The 22,843-nt window shown below is 43.1% G+C and overlaps 1 protein-coding gene across 1 annotated transcript in view; it reads left to right on the top strand.

Annotated features, from left to right (window-relative positions):
* Positions 1-22,843, top strand: part of DGKD (diacylglycerol kinase, delta 130kDa) — a 42,794-nt gene that overhangs the window by 8,071 nt on the left and 11,880 nt on the right. Inside the window, exons 3-17 of the mRNA XM_009886521.1 lie at positions 7,875-7,979; positions 8,823-8,955; positions 9,837-9,943; positions 10,505-10,630; positions 11,716-11,818; positions 12,343-12,505; positions 15,695-15,803; positions 16,559-16,698; positions 17,442-17,526; positions 18,084-18,178; positions 18,278-18,377; positions 18,532-18,805; positions 20,668-20,829; positions 21,613-21,741; positions 22,695-22,791. Coding sequence (XP_009884823.1) covers positions 7,875-7,979; positions 8,823-8,955; positions 9,837-9,943; positions 10,505-10,630; positions 11,716-11,818; positions 12,343-12,505; positions 15,695-15,803; positions 16,559-16,698; positions 17,442-17,526; positions 18,084-18,178; positions 18,278-18,377; positions 18,532-18,805; positions 20,668-20,829; positions 21,613-21,741; positions 22,695-22,791 — 1,928 coding nt within the window. The remainder of the gene's footprint in view (positions 1-7,874; positions 7,980-8,822; positions 8,956-9,836; positions 9,944-10,504; positions 10,631-11,715; positions 11,819-12,342; positions 12,506-15,694; positions 15,804-16,558; positions 16,699-17,441; positions 17,527-18,083; positions 18,179-18,277; positions 18,378-18,531; positions 18,806-20,667; positions 20,830-21,612; positions 21,742-22,694; positions 22,792-22,843) is intronic.

Here is a 22,843-nt window from a genome sequence, read left to right as displayed (position 1 = left end):
AGATTTCTTGTTATGCACATCTTTACTCTGGTCACTTTGACAAGCAGGGAGAGGCTTGCTAATATTATTTGCAGAAATGAGGTCTCCCTACTTGCGGTGCTTGTCGTGGTTTCGCTGTTGCGGTGCATGAAACAAGACTTGTCTTTGCCTGGTGACCTAGTGTGGAAAGCTACTGGGTTCATCAAGTCCTTGAAAGCTATTAGTTTCCTTTCGTGCTAGCGACCAGCCTCTTTTCAACACAGCTGAGGTTAGGGGGCTGCGAGGAGCTGTTACGAACAATAAGCTGTCAGTAACGGGTCATTTTCCTACCGTGGACAAGGTCTTTTGTTGCTCAATCCTGTGATTTATTAGCTGCTAACCTTGATGTGTATGAGCCCACTGAGACAGCAGCTCTACCACTGGGGAACATTGACCTGCCCCTCTGTTCTCCATGGTTTTGCTTCTGTTTGAGTGAGCAGGAAGGTTTCTCTGAAATATCCTTTACGTTCCCAAATATGCTGCCCTTTCTGAACAGGGTAGTTCTGTTTGGGAACTCTTTTCCTGGCAGGACTGCATCCGTTGGACAACAGATGAAGAAGGGATGTGTGTGCGCGCATCTGCTGCACGAAGTGGAGGGCGGGTGGGTAACAGAGCTTTGCTAAGGTGCTCTGGCAGTCGGCATGGCAGCCCTGTCCATTCCCATCTGGTGCCACTTCCATGTAGATCTCTAGTGATTAATATGCATGAATTACCAGGATTGTCTGCATTTATACCTGCTAACAGTGGCAAAGGCGTTCTTGCATACTCTAGGTTTTGACATGTTAAGTGGTTGCAAAAGTCCTAAAATCCTCTCCTCGTCTGTACTCCTCTTACCAATTGCCAAGACCAGGAATGTGCCTTGTTTAGGAACAGATTTTCCAGAAGCATGTAGGAATGTGACCCTGGTATGAGAGATGATAATTTTCCCAGGGAACGCTCTGTCTGGTCTGCTTTCCCGCTGCAGCATCGGGGAAGATAGGGAGTGGGAGAGAGCACAGATGGAGGGTCAGCGTGAGTTGAACTTGATCTGCGGGCACAGCGTAGCGGCGGTAAGTGCCAATGACAGTGCTCAGAGAAGATGCGCTTGTAATGTGCAGCCCCCTGGCAGATGAGGTATATATTGCAAGATGAATGAACTTAATAATATAAAAATGGTCCTGAAGAGACCATGATGCGTGCTGTACCTATTTTCCTATGCAAATGAGCTGTCCTGGATTTTACAGGTTGAAAATTAAAGTAAAGCAGTCACGTGGAAGTTGGGGATAAAATACCCAGCATAGTGCAAACAAAGATTTGGGCACTTGAGGAAAATCTTGTTATTGCTATTTAAAAAAAAAAAAAAAAGGCAGAATTGGTATAACTATAAGAACATTAATGACTGGTTTTATTTGGTGGAAATGAGAGTTTCCGTAGGTGGAAGATGGTCATTTTAGCAGGAAATCTTGCACTATAAAAATAAATGTAAAACTGGTGCATTCCTCCAGTGTCATATGAAAAGCTTCTTCTTTCTTTCCCCTTCAGGGTAGCATCAGGTTTTGAGGAAAGAGAATCGGAGCAATTCTAGAGAGCTCTAACTGACCTCTGCAGTGAGTTAACAGGACTGAATTTGTTGGCAAAACTGGGTGAAAGCTGAGTTGCAAATGGGAAGAGGGATATTGTCTGTGGAGGAAGGCAAGCCTCGGTCCCCCATGAGTCTAAGCATTGATACTTGTATTATTTCTCGCTTCCAAACTATAGAGACCTAATGAAATCACACTGACTTGCGCTCTAAGGCTTTACGGGCCTGATGCTCAGCTCCAGATTGTTTCGGAAGCTGACATCAATGAGACAGGCTTTTAAGATTTTTAGTGTAAAGGACTGGATTGAGTCTGAAACTCATGCTTTCATCTTCCTTTCTTCTCCCTTTTTCACAGTTGTCTTTTTAACCTTGTGTATTTGCTGAGGGAGTAGCATTGCTTAGTCCACACGTAGTCCATTTTGCCGCCTGTGAGTTCAGCAATGGTGTTTGAAACATATAGTGACTTTGCTGATGAACGCAGGCTAGGTGTTTCAATGTATACCAGTGTCCATTTAACTACTGCTGTTGCTGGAGCGGGAGCTGAAGTGGATAAAATGGCTGGGTCCTCATTATAATCTCACCCAATTTTCCTTCCTGAGTTTTTGGGTTCACGGGATACAAAAGCTTGCTCCAGTATACAAAAAGCAGACATAGCAGTTAGCTACAGATGGTGGACGTTTTCCCCGCCTTTGCCATATGTGATCAAGCTGAAGTTTTTGCCTGCACCAACACCGTTCTCACAGCTATTTTATTTTTTCTAGTGGCAGTTCCTAGGTCTTCTGAGCTCCAGAAATTCCTGTTGTCCCTGTACCCAATGCATCAGCTGTTTGGAATAATCCAGGACCTCTTTGGGGGATTTATGGCTAGCACCTTTGACTATATTTGAACAGGATGTGAGTAAAAGGAAGCAGTCAGAGTGAGCAGGTGTTCTCACGCACCCGCTTTTGGCCACTCCGAGAAATGTATCACATCAGAAAAACTATATTTAGCAAAGTTGTATGTCCCCCCGGCCCCGTTTCGCCCCGCAGCGTATCTTCAGGCAGCTCCGTGATTGGGCCAGTGTGATCTTAACTTGTTTTGCCATCTTTTGTGGTCACTGAGCTCACCAGATCTACTCTGATAACAAACGGTCCCAATGCATGTTTGGCCAGACTGTCACTTTTTTGCTGAGAAGTTTCTGGGCAGCCAGAAAATGCTGAAAGAGGAAGTGAGCAGAGATGATAAAGTTGTCTTTGATGGCAGCAAGACCAGAGAATGAAGTTTATGCTCTGGCTGCTGAGTGGAGGAAGGTTGCTCCGTACAGCAAAACACCAAAGGGTGAAGCATAGCAGATTTCTATTTAAAAGTTGGTCTAATATAAGGAGTCTTTTTTGGGCTGCCTTTCTAATCCAATTATTCACAGCTGTTCACTGGGGAAGGACATTCAGGGACATCCAGTCCATTTTTAGAATGTGAAATGAGAAATTTTCTTTGGTTGGCTCTGTTGTTTGCCAGCTGGCCTGATCTGAAATGTCAATAAACTGGTGTTAGTTTTGGACAGGGGAGTGTGGGTCAACATGAGGGGTGGGGGTTAACAGCTGGTAAGAGGGCATGTGCTGTATGAAGAAGAGGCAGAGGAGGTGAAGCTAAATTTTGGAGAAGTGTCAGGGGAGCATCAGTATTTGCCCAAGACTGCCAATGAAGACATGGCTTTTTTCAGATTTAGATTTTTTTTTTAGGTTTAGAGTGAGCAAGCTTGAAAATTGAGAGTTTCTCTGATAGATTTGAGATGGCTCGTCTGCATAGAGGTCACGTAACTGTCTGCAAAGAGTGATCTGGTGGGATTGTCACCATAATTCCCACAAAAGAATTTCTGGGATTTTATACGCGGTGAGGCGTTTGTAAATTAAGCTGTGTCCTGATTTGAAATGTCTTTAAGCCTTCCTGCCATTCCCATCCATCCTTATGCCTTTTCAGGACTGATTTAGAGGGATTGGTGTTTTTTCCCCCCCCCATGACTGTTGTTGAGCTCTTTTGCTGCTCAGTGTTAGGTCTCAACAAAGTCACCACATGGTGAGCTCTGGGCACATGGGCATCCAGTTCCTACTAAGGAGTGAAATCTAAAGAACCACACCCAAAAGTTCAATAGCATTTAGGATCAAAAAAGTATGTTAGCTTTTAATATTCCCTTTTTAGGAAGAACAAACACTTTTAATTTACGTAATTGCTCATATCTTGATAAAATTCTGAGCTGTTTCAGGGCAGGAACACTCAGAGTTCTGCCAATCCCCAAACAGGCCAAAATATTTAGGATTATAAATAAATCTTAAAACTTTTTATTGTGGTGGTTTTTTTTTTAAACTCCTAGCAAGGCAGCCCCCATCCTAACTCAAAAGCAATCAGATCGTTGTTTTTGTGCTCTCCATTTATATGAGAACAAGAGGTCACTGGATGACATTACTGCTTTGTAAATTTAGAACAAATAAAAGGAAATGCTGCTTCACCTAGTGCGTCGTCATCCTGTGGAATATACTGTTCCAGGATGTTAGTCAAAAGCTGTAGCCGGAACATAAAAAATAGCTGGACCATGCTCATTTCTAGCCATGTTTGCCAACAGGGATGACCAAACCTCGTGTTCCAGAGCATTGGCTCGTTGCAGCTGTAGCTGAGAGCAAACACCCCAGCCTCCCTGGCTGGGAAAGGACAGCTTTTCAGGGGGGAGTTTGCTGTGGCTTCTTTTGGAGATGACAAGAATGACTTTGGTTTTTGTGCAAGATGTTAGATTGATCACCGGTCTCGTCTAGACAGCGCAGTGTATGTAATAGCCTTTCTCCCTCTGTTAGTGTCCTTCTGCAGGTGAAATCACTGGCTCGAGTAGAAGGAGGTAAAAGTGGTAGGATGAGTGTTTTTCTTTCCCTGTGAGTGAGAGCGTGTTTCTGTTAATCTCGGTTCTGCCCATACTGAGGACCCGTGTTGTGGCGTGCCTGTGGCACATCAGCCGGCGCAGGTAAGAGAGCAGCGGCTGCCTGCAGCGCAGGGAAAGCAGACGGCTCTTACACTCGTGGGGTACCCGCTGTTGGGCCGGTGTGGGTGTACGTGTGTGTGAGGCTGTGTGGAAGGTGAGAACTGTCGAACCATTCTGTGCAGGAAGTGCCCCTATTAACGTGTTTCTGGATTCCTAATTATCCTCGTTAAAATGTTTAACTGTAACACCGCTGCATGTTAATCAGAAAAACAGGTTTGTATGGTTTCTTAATTTCCCCAAAGAATTGTTACACTGGTTACATTAAAATCTTATCTGTCCTTCACAGTGAAGCCTGAATTGTCCCAATTTGTCCTCCTTAGAATAGGAGTGAGGTTTGAGATTATATTCTTCTATTTCCCGTCTCTGACAATACCAGTAAATCCCAATGCAAATGTTGCTTTAGAACTGACTAATGGGGAATGCTCTTCATAAATCTAACTTGCACAAAGTTACATTTTATTTGCAGTGTTTTAGTTACACAATAGACCCTTTATTTTAATTCTTTGACTCTTTGTCTGGATGATTCAAATATGAAAAGCTTCTTGATCTCTTTATTTGTCCTCTCGTCTTAAAAACTTTAACTTTGTTCTTTGAATAGAGGATTGTCCAACGCTGAATGTGGGGATTTTTAAGATGATGCAGGAGGTGACTTAAGAAGGAATTAGTGATTTTCTATATTGGACAGTCTCTCCAGTGATCCAGGAAGTCAGTAGCCTCAGAAATTAATTCTTATCAAAGGGAGTGTCTGCATTTCTGTATTTTATGCCAATTTTTTAGATACCATGTGTTCCAAGGGGATTTTAAAATGATACTATGTACTTTGCATTTGCCTTCCCCTCCCCCCCACCAAAAAAAGAGAGGAAAATAGGAAAAGGGACAGCATTGAATAGGAGTGTTCTGAAATGGGATTGTGATGATAATAAATTAATTTTACCAACTGTTTTAAATTATTTTTCCCCACTGCCCAGGAGTGTGCCAGTGGCTTGTTGAATCAACTGATAGTTCCTTATGAAAACTGGCTGGTTTTAAGGCGATGAAAGGTCCTTGGATGCTTCGTCCTGGGATGTTTGGACTTTACATAGAGTACTGTTGCACATATGCAATTATAGATGTTCTTGGCTTTGCTGCCTGAAAAAAGTGGGGCCCTGTGTTGTCTGAACAAATTACTTGAACTTGGGTTTACTTCCAGGGAAAAAGCTGCTTCCTCTTAGCAGGGCTTCAGAGATGCTGCTTGTTCTCTAACTTCACGCTGATTTTTGCAGTAGGGTTTCATGCTCTGTAAAAGGTTTCTCTAGGGTAGCCTTTCTTACATACACAGTTTCTGATGGAAATACAGTTAATCACCCACTTCTCCACTTTCCCAAGGAAAAAGAAAGACTCCTGTGTTTACCTTCTTTGGGAATAAATTTTATCAGAGCTGAAATTGTTTAAAGGAAAAGTCAGGGAAGAGAGAAGGAGTTCTTCAAAGTTTTATTTTTAGAAAATTGTAAACATTTATTTCTGTTTGCTTACAATTGATACAGATCAGGTGATTTTGTCCAAGATAGAATGCTCCATGCCAAAACTATGTTGCTAATATTAATGGCCAGTCCTTGCTTTAAAAAGGTATTTAGCTCCATTGTCTACTTAGTGTGCCGGTAGTGCCCTTTTCTAGGTTTTAGTAATACCTCTGGGTAAAGATAGTGTTATTGCAAGTGACTGCTGCAGTCTATCCTATGAAAAGAAATATATTTTGAAAATTGAAGGGCTTAAAGCAGAAATTTACAAGTGTATAATTTTTGCTGACATTACACGCACATTTCTTGGTGGGTGCTCTGATGCAGTTCAATATCAACTTCAGAGGTTTTTATTTTTAACCTGTTCTACGAATCATAATGAGAGAAGTGAGAAACAGACTGGAAAATGGTAGTTAACAGGGGTCATGTATTAGGGTGATGTGCGTGGTTTTTTAGTGTTCCTTAACAAAACTTCAGCTGCAGGGTTGTTAGAGCCACACAGGCTTCATCAACCTGACACAATCCTGTTTTTTTTCAGTTGTTTCAGATATTAGGGTACAATTTGCTGGAAAAGCAGATGATAAAGACAATTTTTTTATGTACAAAATGTAGAGGGGCACAGGAAAGTCTGGGCTGCTGGAAGTGTTTGGAGTTCACATAAAGGAGAGCCTTTTTATTTTTGTTAGTGGTGCCCAATCTTAATGGAGCTTCTCTTAAATCCAGATCTTGCAAACACTTCAGTATTGGTCTAATTTAAGAAGTCAGTTGGATGGAAATCAGTACAGAGGTGTGCATAGGGAGACAGTTTTAGTAGGTTAAGATAACTGCAGTCTGGTGAAGAAAGTCTTGGGAAGAATAAATGTTGATTTATAGTCAAGTCTGGACCCCAGCTGAATGGGCAGCCCTGTGGACAGCAGACGTCCTCTGAAGAGCTAGGAGCTTTTATTTCTCTCTGCTGCCGCCATCTGACTAAAGGAGAGAGCATTGGTGGTAGGCTGCACAGAGACGCCTGCTTTCCTGGGCAGAGGGGAGCTTTGGCTGCCCTACGTGTCTTCTGCTGGTTTCTTAAAACTCTGAACAACTAACACAGAGCAACTAATGCATGGGAATTAGCCCGGGGTAAAAATACACTGAGGAGAATATTTTCAGAGGAAGGCAAACTCGCCACAACCTCAAGCTGCTAGTGGAACATTTGTTGGAATATCTTTTATGTAATAAATGTAGAACAAGCCCTCGGGAAGCATGAGGGTTCAAAATACAACGATTTCTCTTCTAGATTGCTTATTGTGTTTGATTTCTCCCCTCTTCCCTCCCAGCTTGTCATGACTCTAAACAGGTTTTTAGTATGATGTTACAGAACATGTTATCTAGTTTATTAATTGCTAGAAACTGGTGTATTATGGTGTTAACAAAATGTTTTAATGTTGTTGCCAATTTAAAAAGTCATTAAATACTTAAAAAAAGAACAAATAACAACTTATGCAAGTTCTGCACATGTAATATATTAACTTTTACTGCTCTGTGCTTGATTTGTCTTGTGCTGTTATTTGGGCCCGAGAGATTTCTTTACTTGGTTCAGTATTGGGAATGACAGCTAAAATCTCTGTGGTTCTGTACATTTATGAAGGAATTAATTTGTGTTACAGTGGAAGAGAAAAGTAGTTGAAAGGTGCAAATAACTGTTCTGTTGTGCCTCTGAAAATAGCTTCGATAGAGCACTCTGGTGATAACGTGTTCTCTTGCTGTCTCTCACTGACATGCCTGGAATACACACTATTAATTTTCTCTCACTCTTAAGATTATCACTCCATGTCGGAAGCTTATCCTTTGTGCTGATAACAGAAAAGAGATGGAAGATTGGATTGCAGCACTGAAGACTGTACAAAACCGCGAACATTTTGAGGTAAGAGGAGAATGTGTTCCTTTGCACTCTCTGCCTCCTCTCCTAACTAACAGCTTGCTTTGAGATTGGAGTCAGCTTCTAGTGAAGTTAATAGAAGTTGGGTTTATTGACTATAATGGGTATAGCGTTAGGCCTTCTATAAAAACTATCCCAAATACACTGAAGTGTTTCTCCAAAGAATTCTTGTGGCTTTGTACGCTCTCCCTTGGTAACTTTGAGAGCACTTTTCAGAGTATGGGTAGGTTATGAAACACAGTTCTCCCATTGTCTTTTCACTCTTCAGTTATCCTCCCTGTCCTAATTCACGTCTTGCCTGCTTGGTACTCTGCCTACTTCAGTGCATCTGTTTGCTTTCTGGTGCTGCAGTTAGACCAGCAGTGCCACCAAAAGAACCTGTTGTGTTTTCCCCACTCTGATGCTTGTCTCCCTGTTGTCTCCTCCCTTATGCTGACAGAAGCGTTCCTCTGCTATTCAATAAACCAGGTCGGGGAACTGATCTTGCTGAAAACTTAATCCAACAAAAAAATGGGGAGGGGAAGGATCAACTCTTCAGCAGATAAATTCTCTAGTTCATTTCCTTATACACACTTGGAGTGAGACAAGGATGGGAGGTAGGACAGGAGCAGGAATGAAGGTGTGGCTGCTTTTTCCAAGTAGTCTCTTCTGGCTTAAAGACCTTCTTGAGTTACAGCTAGTATGTATAAACTGCATGTGGCCTACTCTTCACTAGTAAAAGCGTTCTGTTTCCGCCTTTCCTGACTGCTACGTGCAAAATTTTGTTTTAAGAAAAAAAGGTCTTGTTGGTCTACTTTAGACTTTGCTGTAATACATTTATTTTATTAGTCTACCCAGTACAGCATGGACCACTTCTCAGGGATGCATAACTGGTACGCCTGCTCACATGCTCGGCCGACGTACTGCAATGTGTGTCGGGAGGCATTGTCTGGAGTCACATCACATGGGCTGTCATGTGAAGGTAAGCGTGCTCTCTTCTCTCCCGTTTCGGGAGCATCATCTTTATAGCTGAGTGCCATGTTCCAGAGATAATTTAAGAGGAATGTTATTAACAGTCTGCAAAAAGATTTAGTAAAATGCTGCATAATAAGTTTGAGAGAGCCACAGGCTGTGTATGAGACTGAAGGTCTTTTCTGGACCTGATGTTGAAACCTTTCGCTGCTGAATCTCTTTGGCTTCACAGAGAATTTTCCTGCAGAAGTCAAGATCACGATCTTGGCATTTTGTAAAAGGATGCTAGATGTGATGATGTTTTCCTGCTGGTTCTAGTGTTGGACCCAATAGTAATATAGCTGATTATTTTTTTTTTGCCATATACCCAAATACTGCCATCCCTTATTAAAATCATGCTTCTGAAGTGAACAGATATGTACTGCTGAGGTATCAGATAGAATATTCATAAGAATACTCCTGTTCATAAGCATAATCGTACTTGTAAGAACATCCTTGTTAAGTGTTTGAACGCCAGGAAGTTATTCTTTTCAGCTTTGGTGTAGCAGACATGCCTGGCTGCGCACAGCTCATACTTCTAGCTTGAGTGAGGTTACACCCACACTGTGTAAAAGGATGCAGGGGTGTATGACTATGTAAATCATGTCAAATTTAACAAGGTGATAACTTAACTTGGTACAAGCAACTGGCAAAAGTGACAAGGCAGGAATTAATAGCTAGCTCATCTTACTCCGTATGCTTAGAGCTGATAGTTTTGGCAGTGCTAACAAGGGTAGTGTGTGCCCATGCTTTCTTCTGGAGCCAAATATGGTCACTTGGGAAAGCTTTTGCACAGACTGCCACATTACATGTTCTGGGGCAGGATTAATGTATTTTTTTCTTCCTTTCTAGTGTGCAAGTTTAAAGCCCACAAGCGGTGTGCTGTGCGGGCAACCAATAATTGCAAGTGGACAACTCTGGCCTCTATTGGGAAGGATATCATTGAGGATGAAGATGGGGTAGGTGTTAGTCTTAATTCTTCTAGCCTGATCTTGATGTGGAAGCACTGGCATGTGCTCTACAGCTTTCTTCACTGTACAAATGGCAGATTCTGCCTTTGTGTGTTAACGATGCGGGAAAGGCCTTTACTGTCCGAGCATGAGATTCTGCATGGAAAGTCCGACAGCGTAGCAAGGACTCCATAATAGGAAGAAACTCCTGCTATGGACTGGGGGAAGTTGAGGTTAAATGATTGGAGGCCTGGGGAACCTGGTCTGGGTTTTGGCAAAAGAAAAACAAATGAGTGGTTGGAACAGTACCTAACATATGAGATGTCTGATGCAAATCAATGTTTCCTGACTCTAGCCCAGGGCAAGTCACCTGGTCTCTTTGTGCTTGAACGTGATGTAAAATGCCAAAAGAGATCCTTGGGTATTTTCTAGAAATTGCCTTTGCTGTCCTTAAACAGTGCGTATAAAGATTTGCCTCTCTGTATGTCTCAGTGCCACAGTGCGTCCTGCACTCTTTGAGTTGCACTCTGGGAAGTCCATATTGCTTTTCTCCCTCTGTACCGTTTGCAGATATCCATGCCACATCAGTGGCTGGAAGGAAACCTGCCTGTGAGTGCCAAATGCACTGTGTGTGATAAAACCTGTGGCAGTGTCCTACGTTTGCAAGACTGGCGCTGCCTGTGGTGCAAAGCCATGGTGAGTTGATAAACACGACCATTTCGGTAAAAGGATAGTCTTTGATCAGCTCTTTGGTGTGTTCTTTTAATGACATTTAGTTAAAATGAAATCTCTAACTGTGCTGTCAGTATTTGCCATGAAGGACTCTATTGTTCTTTCTCCAGATGATAAACAGCCTGCAAGAGATAGAAATTTAAATTTCTGCTGAAAAGTATCACTGTCGTGCATAAAAGACCTAAAATAAGTATCTGACTTCTTTGCAAGCTCATTTTCTTTTGATAGTGAGCTTTCATAGAAGAATCTAATTACACTAGATATGGATCAATGCCTCAGGCATGGGAAATGTTGGATTTTAAGGAGCCATTATTTGTCATTTCTGCAAGTTGAAAAGGTGCAACACAAAAAGAAGATAAAGAATACTAAGCTATTTTAATAGTAGTAATTTCCCTTCCCATTGCAATAGGTTTCTCTTGCCTAACCACTGCAGTGATGCAGAGCTTGCTGTTTCCAGTTGTCTATAATTTTAATAAAAGAGGTATAGCAAAATATGTGTTTATAATGTGTGGGGTGGGGGCTCAAACACCAAGCAAACGCTCTATCTTGCAGTCTTTGTGTACCAGAAATGACCGAAGTGCCGTACTCTACTTGGGGTTTCCTTTTTTGGTGGCTTTATTCATCCCTCCTTCTCTTCCCTCGTATGTGCCTCATACCTTCCTGCTTTATTTTTTGCTTTCTTGTTTTCTTGAATTTCCGACTTTTTCTTTTGTTGCTACTTTTGATCTCTCACCTGAGGCTAGAATTTTGAAAGCAGAATGCTTCGGGGCTCTTAAGGCCACATTATCTGTTACCTGGTCATCTCAGCACTCAAAGTGCTAGTCTCATAAATTCAAACGGCAGACAAAGTACATACTAATGGAAAGAGGATAATTAGTAGAAGACTCTGATTAGATCATTCTTAAAATAAATTCTTTGATTGACATTTCCTTGGATTCCCCCCCATTCCTTTCTTACTCTTCCTTTACAACCTCTTGTTGGGTGGCTTTATGAATTATACTACAGTGCCCCAAAGAGTCTGAATGCATGTCTTTTGTTGGTGTTTTCAGGTACACACAGCATGTAAAGAGTTGTTGCCAAACAAGTGCCCTCTTGGGCTGTGCAAAGTATCTGTCATTCCTCCTACTGCTCTTAACAGCATTGATTCAGATGGTAAGTATCGCTAGTAAGTAGTGCCTTCTTTCTCTTCCTCTCAGTTACAGTGCCTTCAGCTAACACTGTTAATGCCAGACTCTGTCAACTGAAAATTCTGCTTTTTGATGTTGCTGAAATTCCAGACTGGAAGATATTGCTGAAGTATGGCAGTGAACTGTTTGCTTTGCTTTTGCATTCAGTTTATTACCCTGTAACGTCAGTATTTGCTGAGCTGCAGCTGTTAAAATTTATTGAGAACAACTATATTGTAGAAGCAGTTTGGGAAGGTTGGGGAAGCTGAAAATTTTGGCGTACTGCTAGGAGATAAGTGTGACATTTGGCAGCATGAGGTGTGGTTCGTGCTGGATTCAGGCTGTGTGCATTTGGCGTTTACCCAGTGAGTGCCATAAGCACAAGGAAAGTATTAGCTTCTTCATAGCTGTGCAGGGGTGTGGGGTGTTGGTTTTTTTCTCACTCCATTTCCATGGGTAGCTTCACATCTTTTGGCTTTTCCTCCCTTTCCCTTCCCTTTTCCTTGACAGGTTTCTGGAAAGCTACTTGTCCCCCTTCTTGCACAAGCCCTTTGTTGGTCTTTGTCAATTCAAAAAGTGGAGACAACCAAGGTGTAAAATTTCTACGAAGATTCAAACAGCTACTGAATCCAGCCCAGGTCTTTGATCTCATGAATGGAGGGCCTCACCTTGGGTAAGCAGATATTCTATGGAAGCACACATTTCTTGTATGAATACCAGAAAAGTACGAGTGATTTATTTGATTATAAGCTCATCCTCAGATATAGAGTCATAGAATCGTTAGAGTTGGAAGAGACTGTAAAGATCATCTAGTTCCAGCACCCCTGCCATGGGCAGGGACACCTTCCACTAGACCAGGTTGCTCCAAGCCCCGTCCAGCCTGGCCTTGAACACCTCCAGGGATGGGGCAGCCACAACTTCCCTGGGCAACCTGTTCCAGTGCCTCGCCACCCTCAGGGTAAAAAATTTCTTCCTATTATCTAATCTAAATCTACCCTCTTTCCATTTAAAACCATTACCCCTTGTCCCATCACTACACTCCCTGATAACAAGTCCCTCTCTACCTTTTCTGTAAGCCCCTTTTAGGTACTGAAAGATTGATATAAGGTCTCCCTGGAGCCTTCCCTTCTCCAGGCTGAACAACCCCAACTCTCTCAGCCTGTCTTCGTAGGAGAGCTGCTCCAGCCCTCTGATCATCTTTGTGGTCCTCTGGACCCGCTCCAGCTGGTCTGTGTCCTCCTCATGTTGGGGGCCCCAGAGCTGGACATAGTACTGCAGGTGAGGTCTCACCAGAGCAGAGGCCTTGCCCTGCCGGCCACGCTGCTTTTGATGCAGCCTGGGACGTGGTTGGCTTTCTGGGCTGTGAGTGCACATTGCTAGCTCATGTTGAGCTTCTCATCCACCAACATCCCCAAGTCCTCCTCAGGGCTGCTTTCAATCCATTCTCCACCCAGCCTGTGTTTGTGCTTGAGGTTGCCCTGACCCACGTGCAGGACCTTGCACTTGACCTTGTTGAACTTCATGAGGTTTGCACAGGCCCACTTCTCAAGCCTGTCAAGGTCCCTCTGGATGGCATCCCTTCCCTCCAGCCTGTCAACTGCTCCACACAGCTTGGTGTCATCGGCAAACTTGCTGAGGGTGCACTCAACCCCACCATCCATGTCTCCAACAAAGATGTTAAACAGCATCGGTCCCAGTACCGACCCCTGAGGAAAGCCACTCATCACTGCTTGCCACTTGGACATTGAGCAACTCTGAGTGTGGCCATCCAGCCCATTCCTTATCCACCCAGTGGTTCATCTGTCAAATCCACGTCTCTCCAATTTAGAGACAAGGATGTCATGCAGGACAGCGTCAAATATAACAAGGAACCTATTCCTCAGAGAAGACTGAACACATACGAAGTTTGGAGGGGTTTTTCCCTCTTTGTGTTTAGTGTTATTGATTAGCTAAAACGAAAAATGTTGAAAAAAGTTATTATTTCCATTCATCAGTAACAGCAGGACAGCTTGAGCGGTTTGGGGGAAATTCCAGAAACACTCCCCTGGAAGAAGACCAAGCATGGGAAGCCTGAATCCAGAAGAAAACTTGTCAGCAAACAGACTTGTAACAGGCATCCTGATGTACTGTTAATGAGAGTTAACTTGAGTTAAATCAGGTGAACAAACAAATGTCAGAGATAGCAAACGGGTATTGTCAAAATGAGATTTATCCAGAAATAACTTACCTGGAAAGTATATGAAACTTCCATCGCTTGAAGATTTTATGGTAATATTGGGAAAACATATCTTATGAATGCTTTTGGTAAAGCTGGTTCTGCCCTGGGATCTACATGGCATTTCAGGCTTGTTTACCAGATTATACTAGAATATCTATGGATTAAAAAAAAAAGTTAGCATTGTGGAATAAATACCTTTAGTGTATTTCTACAACTCTGTTTTAAAAAAAAAAAAAAAATTGGTCTCCAGTTCGCTCCCTCCAAATGTTTCTCTGTTGCATTGGATTTGAGTAACTTTTGTCATGAATGGGTGCTTCTTATAGTAAGAGCCGACACAAGGTGAATTTCCTTCATATTTTTCTAAATGTGCTCAAAGTCTGTGACTAAGACCTGTAGGTGCAGGGTGCTAAATCTGGGAGTGTCCACTCCTGGATGAGTGACCAGTAAGTTCTGCTTTCCTGAGAACCGTTTTGGTTTCTTGCCATAGTGCATTGGAAAACACTGACCTTTAAAACTGCAGCATGCTGTCCAGGGAATGTGTTTGGCTGATAAATAATTTATAGAAAACTCTTATAATGAAATCATTTTCTTCTTCCCCTCCCTAGTTGGACTGACTGTAGAGAGGAATTTTGCTTTTAAGCAGGAGAGAAGGGAAGGGAGGGAATCAATTCTTTTCTCAAGCTGTGGTGCACACTTCTAAAACAGCTGCTCTTGTTCGCTTTCTTAAAAAGGAAATTGGTACAGGGTAAAGGCTGATTCTTAATAATTTAAATATTCTCAACTGGTGCCAGTCAATCTGTACCATAAGATGTTGTCATTTCTGACAGACGTTTTTCATGTGTCAGCAGGGCTTGAAGAAGTAAGGATTTACTACATCATGTACTACAGTAAATCCTGTTTAGGTAACAATAAAAAAATAAATATATACAAACCCAAAATAAAAGCAGGCAGTAGTTCTGGAAAATGTTCAGTATGAAGCATGGCTTCAAACAACTTAAGGAGAGGTTGTTTTTAATATTCTGCAAAGGGTGAATAGAGAAATTCACACTTGTCTTGATGGTAAGTTGTTTGCTTGCCTGCAGGACAGACAAAGTGCCAGAGCATTGATTTATGTTGCTTTCCCAGAAGGACTAAAGCTTATGGGGCTTTACATCCTCTTACAGTTGTCTGCTTACTGAATGACTGCATAAAGTTCCCACTCTTCAAGCTTTGCTTTAATTGGTGTGGCCTTGAGTGTGAAGGCAGTGACATCAGAGCACTCCGAACAGTGACAAATAACTAGTGTTAGGCTGAACACAGCAAATCTGCAAAAAGGAATTAATTCAATGGATAATGAGCTATCACATGCTTGTTTCCTCTTCTGTACAGACAAGTGCCCTGCTTTAGTAGAGGAGTATGTCTGGGACGTATTTCTGTGGTGAACAGTTATTGTAAATAGCTTAGCTGTATTTATAATTCCTTATTTATAATCATTCCTTATTTATAATCATCTGTAATCTGAGAGTGCCTCATGTTCATTGTGAAATCAGAGCCTACTTTAAGCAAATCTGCCATGTTTGTTACCTAGATTGGAATTGGTTTTTGTTTCTTTATATAGCGTCTGATTGTTCTTCTCTCTTGCTTTTTTCTTTCCCTTCTCTGTAGTTTACGCTTATTCCAGAAATTTGACACTTTCCGGATTCTAGTTTGCGGTGGGGATGGAAGCGTTGGCTGGGTTCTCTCTGAAATTGATAGCCTCAATCTTCACAAGCAGGTACGTGCCCAGCAAGCTCAGTCGGATGAAAGAATGAAGGAATAACAAAGCATGAGTTGAAGAGGACTTTTTGTGATCATACAGATGTAGTTTGCCCCAGGACTGAAGCCACATGTAGCTTACCACAGCAGTAGTGTTGCAGTAGTTTTCTGCAAGAAGCTGTACCGGACTAATTCATTATTCCTATCTTCATTGCTGCCCCACAACTCCCTCTTACAAGATCCTGCTTTTGGAGTGGCTCTGAGTTACTTCTCTCCGTTGCCAACAGAGACTTACACTCAGAAAGGGCTGCAGTTAGAAAACTGGGTTTTCCACAAGGGTAGTGCTCCTCATCTGTTCCCTTTAATTCTCATGGTGGTGTTTCTGTGTCCTGGTATAGACAGAAGCTTCTTTGGAGTAGAGGTATCATACAGTGTTTAATTTGTTTCCATTTTGTCTTGGAGATGTCTATGCTAATTTTACAGGAGAAGCAATAGCACCACCTGATGGTTAAATAAATATATCTGTAGAAGGGGTTACTTTTAGTAAGATGCTCCTAGCTGTAATACACTCCTCTTTCAGTTAACAACTTAAGATTAGAGGAAAGTTTTCCTTCCTTGCACACTTTTCTGGCTGTTTTTCTTTCTTTATTCCCTGGGACTAGCTGTTTCTCAGTGACTGGTCTGTGTAAGGAATCGATCATGTTACTTGTGGCTGTTTGTAGCTTGTGTTTTCCCATTTGAATATCAGTTTTGGTTTCCTTCTCTCTGATGCAGTGCCAGCTGGGAGTGCTGCCCCTGGGAACAGGGAATGACCTTGCCCGTGTGTTAGGCTGGGGGTCTGCTTGTGATGATGATACCCAACTCCCGCAGATCCTGGAGAAGCTGGAGAGGGCCAGTACCAAAATGCTGGACAGGTGAGTAACCATCACTAACATCCCTCCCTCTTCAATAGTTGTGTGAAAATATCCTTCCAGGAGAACTGGGCAGTTCTTGATTCTACCCAGCTGCTGGACTTCTTACTAATGCCAGTAACGTTTTTTCTTTGATAATTCTCTCTCACCCTTTAGCAACAAAAGGTAGTCTGTCTTTCTATGTCACTGCTGCAGAATAGTAATGAGTGGAATTGTCTGATGTCCAGTGTCCTCTCTTGTGTTCCAGAGTTCTTGTCAATTGAATTTGACAGGCATACAGTCATGATTTATTTTTTTAAGCTAATTGTTTTCTTGGTAAATTTGAACCAATTTATCTTGAGTTTGGCATAGAAATGAAAGCTGAATGCAGAAGTGGACATCTTTACCCCTAGTATTGATATCGCCTATCTATCTTTGAATATTTAAAAATGCTTCTTTTCTTTAGAGTTGCATCTTGGCATCTGTTACACTGAATCGAGTAACTCCTGTAGAATTTCTGTGAGAGAGGGAAGAAGTACAGAGAAGGTCCTTGTGCTGTAGGATACTTGTTCGTAGTGTCGTCCTTTCCTCTTCCCCCAGTTCAGCCCCTCTGCAGTTCCATCACAACCCTGTGGCTTCCTTACATCAGTCACGCCCCTGCCAAAGTGCAATTTGTTCTGCTTGAGGTTCTAACTTGTTATGTTAGCCTTTGGATAAAGGAGGAAGTCATCTGCAACAGCTATGATTGAAAGTCTCCTTTTCAACAGGTGGAGCATCATGGTGTATGAAACCAAACTCCCTCGCCAGGCCTCCACTTCCACGGTCACTGAAGATTTCAGTGAGGATTCTGAGGTACCTCCTGAGACGCAGAGGGCAGGGGACTGGAGCAATGGCCTCAGAACAGACACGATAGGAGGGAGTGGTTGAGTGCAAATGGAGCAAGCCTGAGCTGTGACTTGGGTGAAGCAGGAGCTACAAAGTCAATAAGTATTGTGCAGAAGGATGGAGGTTGGGTTACCAGAGTCAACAACCAGAATGGGGAATGGGAGGAAAATGCTTTGGAACAGGACAGAGGGGAAACGATCAACTTTTATCTGCTGTCATGACATCACGTTATTGAAATCGTGGAAAGCTGCATGGCAGTCGTAAGACCCGTAAAAACCCAATTTTAGATCCATAGTTAATCAGAGACTCTAAGAACTGCACTACTGATGATTTTTAGGTTCAGAATTAGTTTCTTTATCAGATTCAGATCTTCAATGGGTAACTGAGCCCTGGACCACAGAACTTTTCCAGGGCAAATAGAACCTGTAGAATGATAGGTACTCTCTGGGGAGCCGGGGTTACACAGCATATGTTGTAACGCTGGGAAGCAGCACCCCCGTGGCTTTGTTTCTGACTGTCACCAGGTGCAGAAGATTCTCTTCTATGAAGACTCTGTGGCTGCCCATTTGTCCAAAATTCTAACTTCTGACCAACACTCAGTAGTCATCTCCTCAGCCAAGTGAGTACTTGCAGGACAGCTGCTCTCAGTGAAAGTTGTACTGTGAAGATCCTGAGACGATCCTCGCATGAGTTTGTTTTCACTATGTTCTTCGTCTAGGGTGCTTTGTGAGACAGTGAAGGATTTTGTGGCTCGAGCAGGGAAAGCCTATGAGAAAGCAACAGAAAGCTCAGAGGAATCAGAGGTCATGGCCAGAAAGGTAAAGTTGGAAAAATTGTTTGGGTTTCTGATTCTGAAGTGGAAAACTGCTCTGTTTTCAGAGAACTAGGACAGCAGCAGTTCAGCAAGCACTAAAAGAATGAGCTACCGAGTCTACTGTTAGTTCTACTCAAATGTTCTTCTTCGCCTTATAGTGCTCTGTCCTGAAGGAGAAGCTGGACTCATTGCTGAAGACACTGAACGATGAATCTCAAGCATCTTCATCTCTGCCAAACCCTCCTCCCACCATTGCAGAGGAAACCGAAGATGGTGATGGGTCAGGCAGTGCTTGTGATTCTTCTAGTGATCGGTCGGTGGGCTCGTCGTGTACTGCACGGCCCCAGATATTTCGCCCCCGAGAACAGCTCATGTTGAGAGCCAACAGCTTGAAAAAAGCCATTCGTCAGATAATAGAGCATGCAGAAAAAGGTAACCTGTTAGGAGTCCTGCTTGTGACTTGTTACAGGCTCTTCAGAAGTATAGATTTCCTTTGTTCCAGAGGGGAGTGGGGTTCTTTATTAAAAACAGCTTTCCTGAGCTAGAGAAGCTATTCAGTAAGCCTGGCTGTTTAGTTTCAGTATCGTCTCTGCCAAGCCCACCTGTTTGAAACATTGCTTGGTAAATGAGCCTGAAGTTTAAGGTATGTTCTCTCCCATAGGGCTGGTTTAGGAAGTTACTGCCCTCCCACACTCTGTTCGTTTGTGTTTCCTGTCTGTCCCCACCCATACCACAATTGTGTCAGCGCAACTGTTTGTGTGGCCTTGCTGTAAAACAGATCTGAAAATACTTGGGAAGAAAGTATTTTAAGTATTTTAACTTGGATTGTTTCAGAAATCTCTTTATAGTACAGCCCAGCAAAACAGTGCAGTGGCACAACTGCAAGAGAGGGCAGGAACTTCTTAAACTAGCTTTGTCACTGGGAAAATGTTCTAATACTGCCCCCAGATGCAAATCCGTTCTGCTCCGATGTAACTTCCTAGGCAGGTGACCCTCTTCTCCACATCTTGACCCTTATCTCTCTCCAGCCACTCACACGCATAGCTCAAAGTTTCATTTCCTTCAAAAGGCGTCAGTCTCCCAGATGTTAGTCATAAACTCAGTGGTTTAACTTAGACCAAAGGAAGTACTTAACAGCTTATTACTGGAGATAAAAGCACTGAAGTTGCAGATGTGACGTCCATGCACACCTAAATGTGCGCTACGAACAGCTAGGTAGTCAGTTACAGATCATTGCAATGCTGCTTGGATTTCCAGCACTGCCGTATTGCATACAACCTATCCTGCAGGCAAAGTCAGATGAGATGATGGAAGTTGAGCAAACAGCCTGCTTCTGGTGAAGCAGAGGTCTTGACCTGACTGCCGCCCTATTTTGCTGCTGCTCACCTTTGCCAGTTTGATGTTTGTTGGAGTTCTTTTGGAGCCCAACCAATTTCCTTAATCCAGCAAGAAGAGTTTCTATTTCTGCTGGGCTAGAGGGTTGGATTGCCTTGTGGGTAGTTTTGATGAACTTCAGAGTCAGCACAAGGGAGGGGAAGAGAGTGGAAGAAGGAGGGCTTGGCCTCCTGCAGAGGCAGCGAGCTGGTAGATCGGCTGAGGGCTGTTCGCAGAGCTGTGCCCTGTGAGGGGTTGCTGGGGAGGAAGGCCTATTGATGACACGCAAAGGAAGTTTTGATTTCTTTAGGCAACATGCTAGCGTTTAATTGTTACCAGCTTTTGGGCAAACTCCAGTTACGTTTCAGATGTATTTGTTCAACTTCTCCAAACTGTTTTTCTTCTTCCAAAGTATGTAATCTGATTCATTCCTTTGTATTGTTTTATACCAACTGCTCTTTTCTTCCTCCTGTGTGTCTAAGTGCCCTTTTCAAGTGGCTTGTCCTATTGCCCCAGTACAGATTAAGCAAACAAAATTCATTAAATTTATCATTTAATGTCCATCTGGTTAGAATTTCTGGCAACATCTAAATGCAAGTAAATGGAAGTCCATCACCTGCAGCACAGTTTACTTCTCAGGAAGGCTGAATACCTGTAGCATTAATGGTGGACATTTCTATTTAGAGTCTCATTGCTGAAGAGCTCAGCAAAGATAACAGGAGGCTAAGCCAGCCCCGTTCCAAAAGCTCTCCAAAAGCTTAGTTGAGACAAATGATATAGGAAAGCTTTCTGTTATTCCTGTTCTTTCCTTTAAGGAATCAGGGCCTTTAGAGTCCTATCCTGTTGTTACTTGTATCAGTGGGAGGTGTTCGTTGCTGGAAGAGCTGTGAGGCACTTGCCTACTTTCTCTTTCCTTACAGCTGTAGATGAGCAGAATGCCCAGACCCAGGAGCAAGAGGGCTTCCTCCTTAGTCTCTCAGCCTCTGAAGAGGGCAAGGAGCTGAGGAACGAGGATAAAATCTCCCTGCAGTCATCACACAGCAGCAGCTATGGAGTGTCCAAAGGGAGGAGCCAGCGGAAAGGTACTGCTCCGGGGCTGCCACTGTACAGATCTTGCCTGTGAATTACAGTTCTGTTAGTGGTAAAAAGTGAGGGAGGTGTTACGTCTCTTACCTTCCAAGTTCTGTTTTTCTCTAATTTTTGAAGGATTGCTCTTCAGATGCCAGCCCTTGCACGTTTCTATGCTCTAGCCTGTGCATCGTACACCCCACTTTTTGCTACACCTCTGACGGCTGGTCCATGATCTTAGCATATGGAACCTAGGATTCAGAAATTTTCTTGCACCTTAGCCAGTAATCTGGGTTCTCTTGGCTTTCAGTGCTTCGACAAGGACAGTCTTGAGCATTTTTCATGTCATCTGCCTGATGATATTTCTCTGTAAGCCCCTGCCATCCTTTGCAGATGACAGAGAATGGAAGCCAGTTTGCTTTAATAATTGTGTTATGTGAGTAATTTGTTAGAGATCCCTGATCATTGTAAATATATTTGGAACTTATCTGAGTAGTGATCGGGAGCCAAATACCCTGTCTGTTGTGCTGCTGGCACCAGCATTTTCTCATCTCCATTTCTAATATTTGCATGTGGCATTTTGGTACCTCCAATCTGTGAGGTTTTCTGGCTGCACATATGCCACATCTCTGTCTCTTAATGACTGGTTCTGTCAACTCTTTGTTTTGTGGTGGCTAGAGCGTTCTGCTGTTGAGTGATTCCTTACCCAGTCTTGCTGCTTGGGCTCTGCTGCTATGCGCTGGTCTGAATTACAGTGTTATGTTTGTCAATAGCCATGTTTGTGTTGTGTTTTACAGCGTCCAAGTCTCCTTGCGAAAGACTGATAAACAAAGGAAGTTTGTCGCTGGGCAGCTCTGCATCTCTTCCTCCCCAGACAGGAAACCGGGACAACTTGCCAATGCTGAACACAAAAATCCTCTACCCAAGTAAGTGTAACACCCACCACTTCCCATTGAAGCAGCCAACTGGAGTATGGGTGACAGCAGCGCAGGCTGCAGTCTCCACCTGAAAACACGAAACTGTCCTGCCTGATGTCCTTTTGTGCAGAATCCACGTGGAGAGAAATCCCTTTGTGGATGACTCTCCACTAGGGCTGAAAAGTGGAGGCTTGGAGGGAGGTGTAGTAGTTTCCAGTGAGTAGCTGAGACCTAGGCACACATTTTTATTAACACTGTGCAGTGGCAGAATTTAGATGCCAATTACAAGGAGATACTGAGCTAAAAGTAACCTTGGGAAGGCTGATATGATGCTGCTGAGAGAGGTTTCTGAAGAGTGGCATCCATAGACTGGGAGCAGCAGTCCATTCATGTGAAGGCTGAAGTCAGTGGAGGTGCTCAGACACAGCGGAATTCCCACCTCCCACATCTTCCATAGCAGCATTGTGGTGCTGTCCTTCTACCTCTTCCCCCCAAATTACCTGTTCAAATTGTTTATTCTGGAAGCAGGTAATTTCTTTTCTCTCTGACAAAGCTACTGTTTGTGGGTTGCCAGTAATTCTTGAGCAACTTGGAGAGTAACTTCAGTCCTACTCTTCTCTCCGTACTCATTGAAGCAAGGATATTGCACGTCTCACCTTGCAACAAAAAAGCTACTGCAGTGAATACACTCCTATTTCCAGTTTCCATGTGTCTGTATGATTGTGCTGCTGGCCTGAGGTGATACCCTGTCAATCAGAAACCCTGCAGGCAGCCCCGGAAACCCTTCTCCTCATTGAGAGCTAAGCCTTCTGGAGTGGAGGAAAGCGCTATTGTTATTTGCTTTCCACAGTGAATGACAAGAGTTAATATATTCTGCTCTGTTGTCTTGTCCCTGAAATTGAAGTAACCTGTTTTCTGCTTATTACTAATCACACTCTTCCCTGTGGTCAATTTTCCTACAGATATTCGTGCTGGCATGTCTGGTTCTTTGCCTGGGAGCTCTGTCATCAGCCGATTGTTGATCCATGCTGATCCCTTTAACTCTGAGCCTGAAAATCTGTGAGTATGCCCAGGAGGTTGAAGGGAGGGAATGGGCGTTTCTGAATGGATC

The sequence above is a fragment of the Charadrius vociferus genome, unplaced genomic scaffold (genome assembly GCF_000708025.1).
Source record: "Charadrius vociferus isolate BGI_N301 unplaced genomic scaffold, ASM70802v2 scaffold1346, whole genome shotgun sequence".
In the NCBI taxonomy this organism is placed as follows: domain Eukaryota; kingdom Metazoa; phylum Chordata; class Aves; order Charadriiformes; family Charadriidae; genus Charadrius; species Charadrius vociferus.
This window is presented reverse-complemented; position numbering and strand designations above follow the sequence as displayed.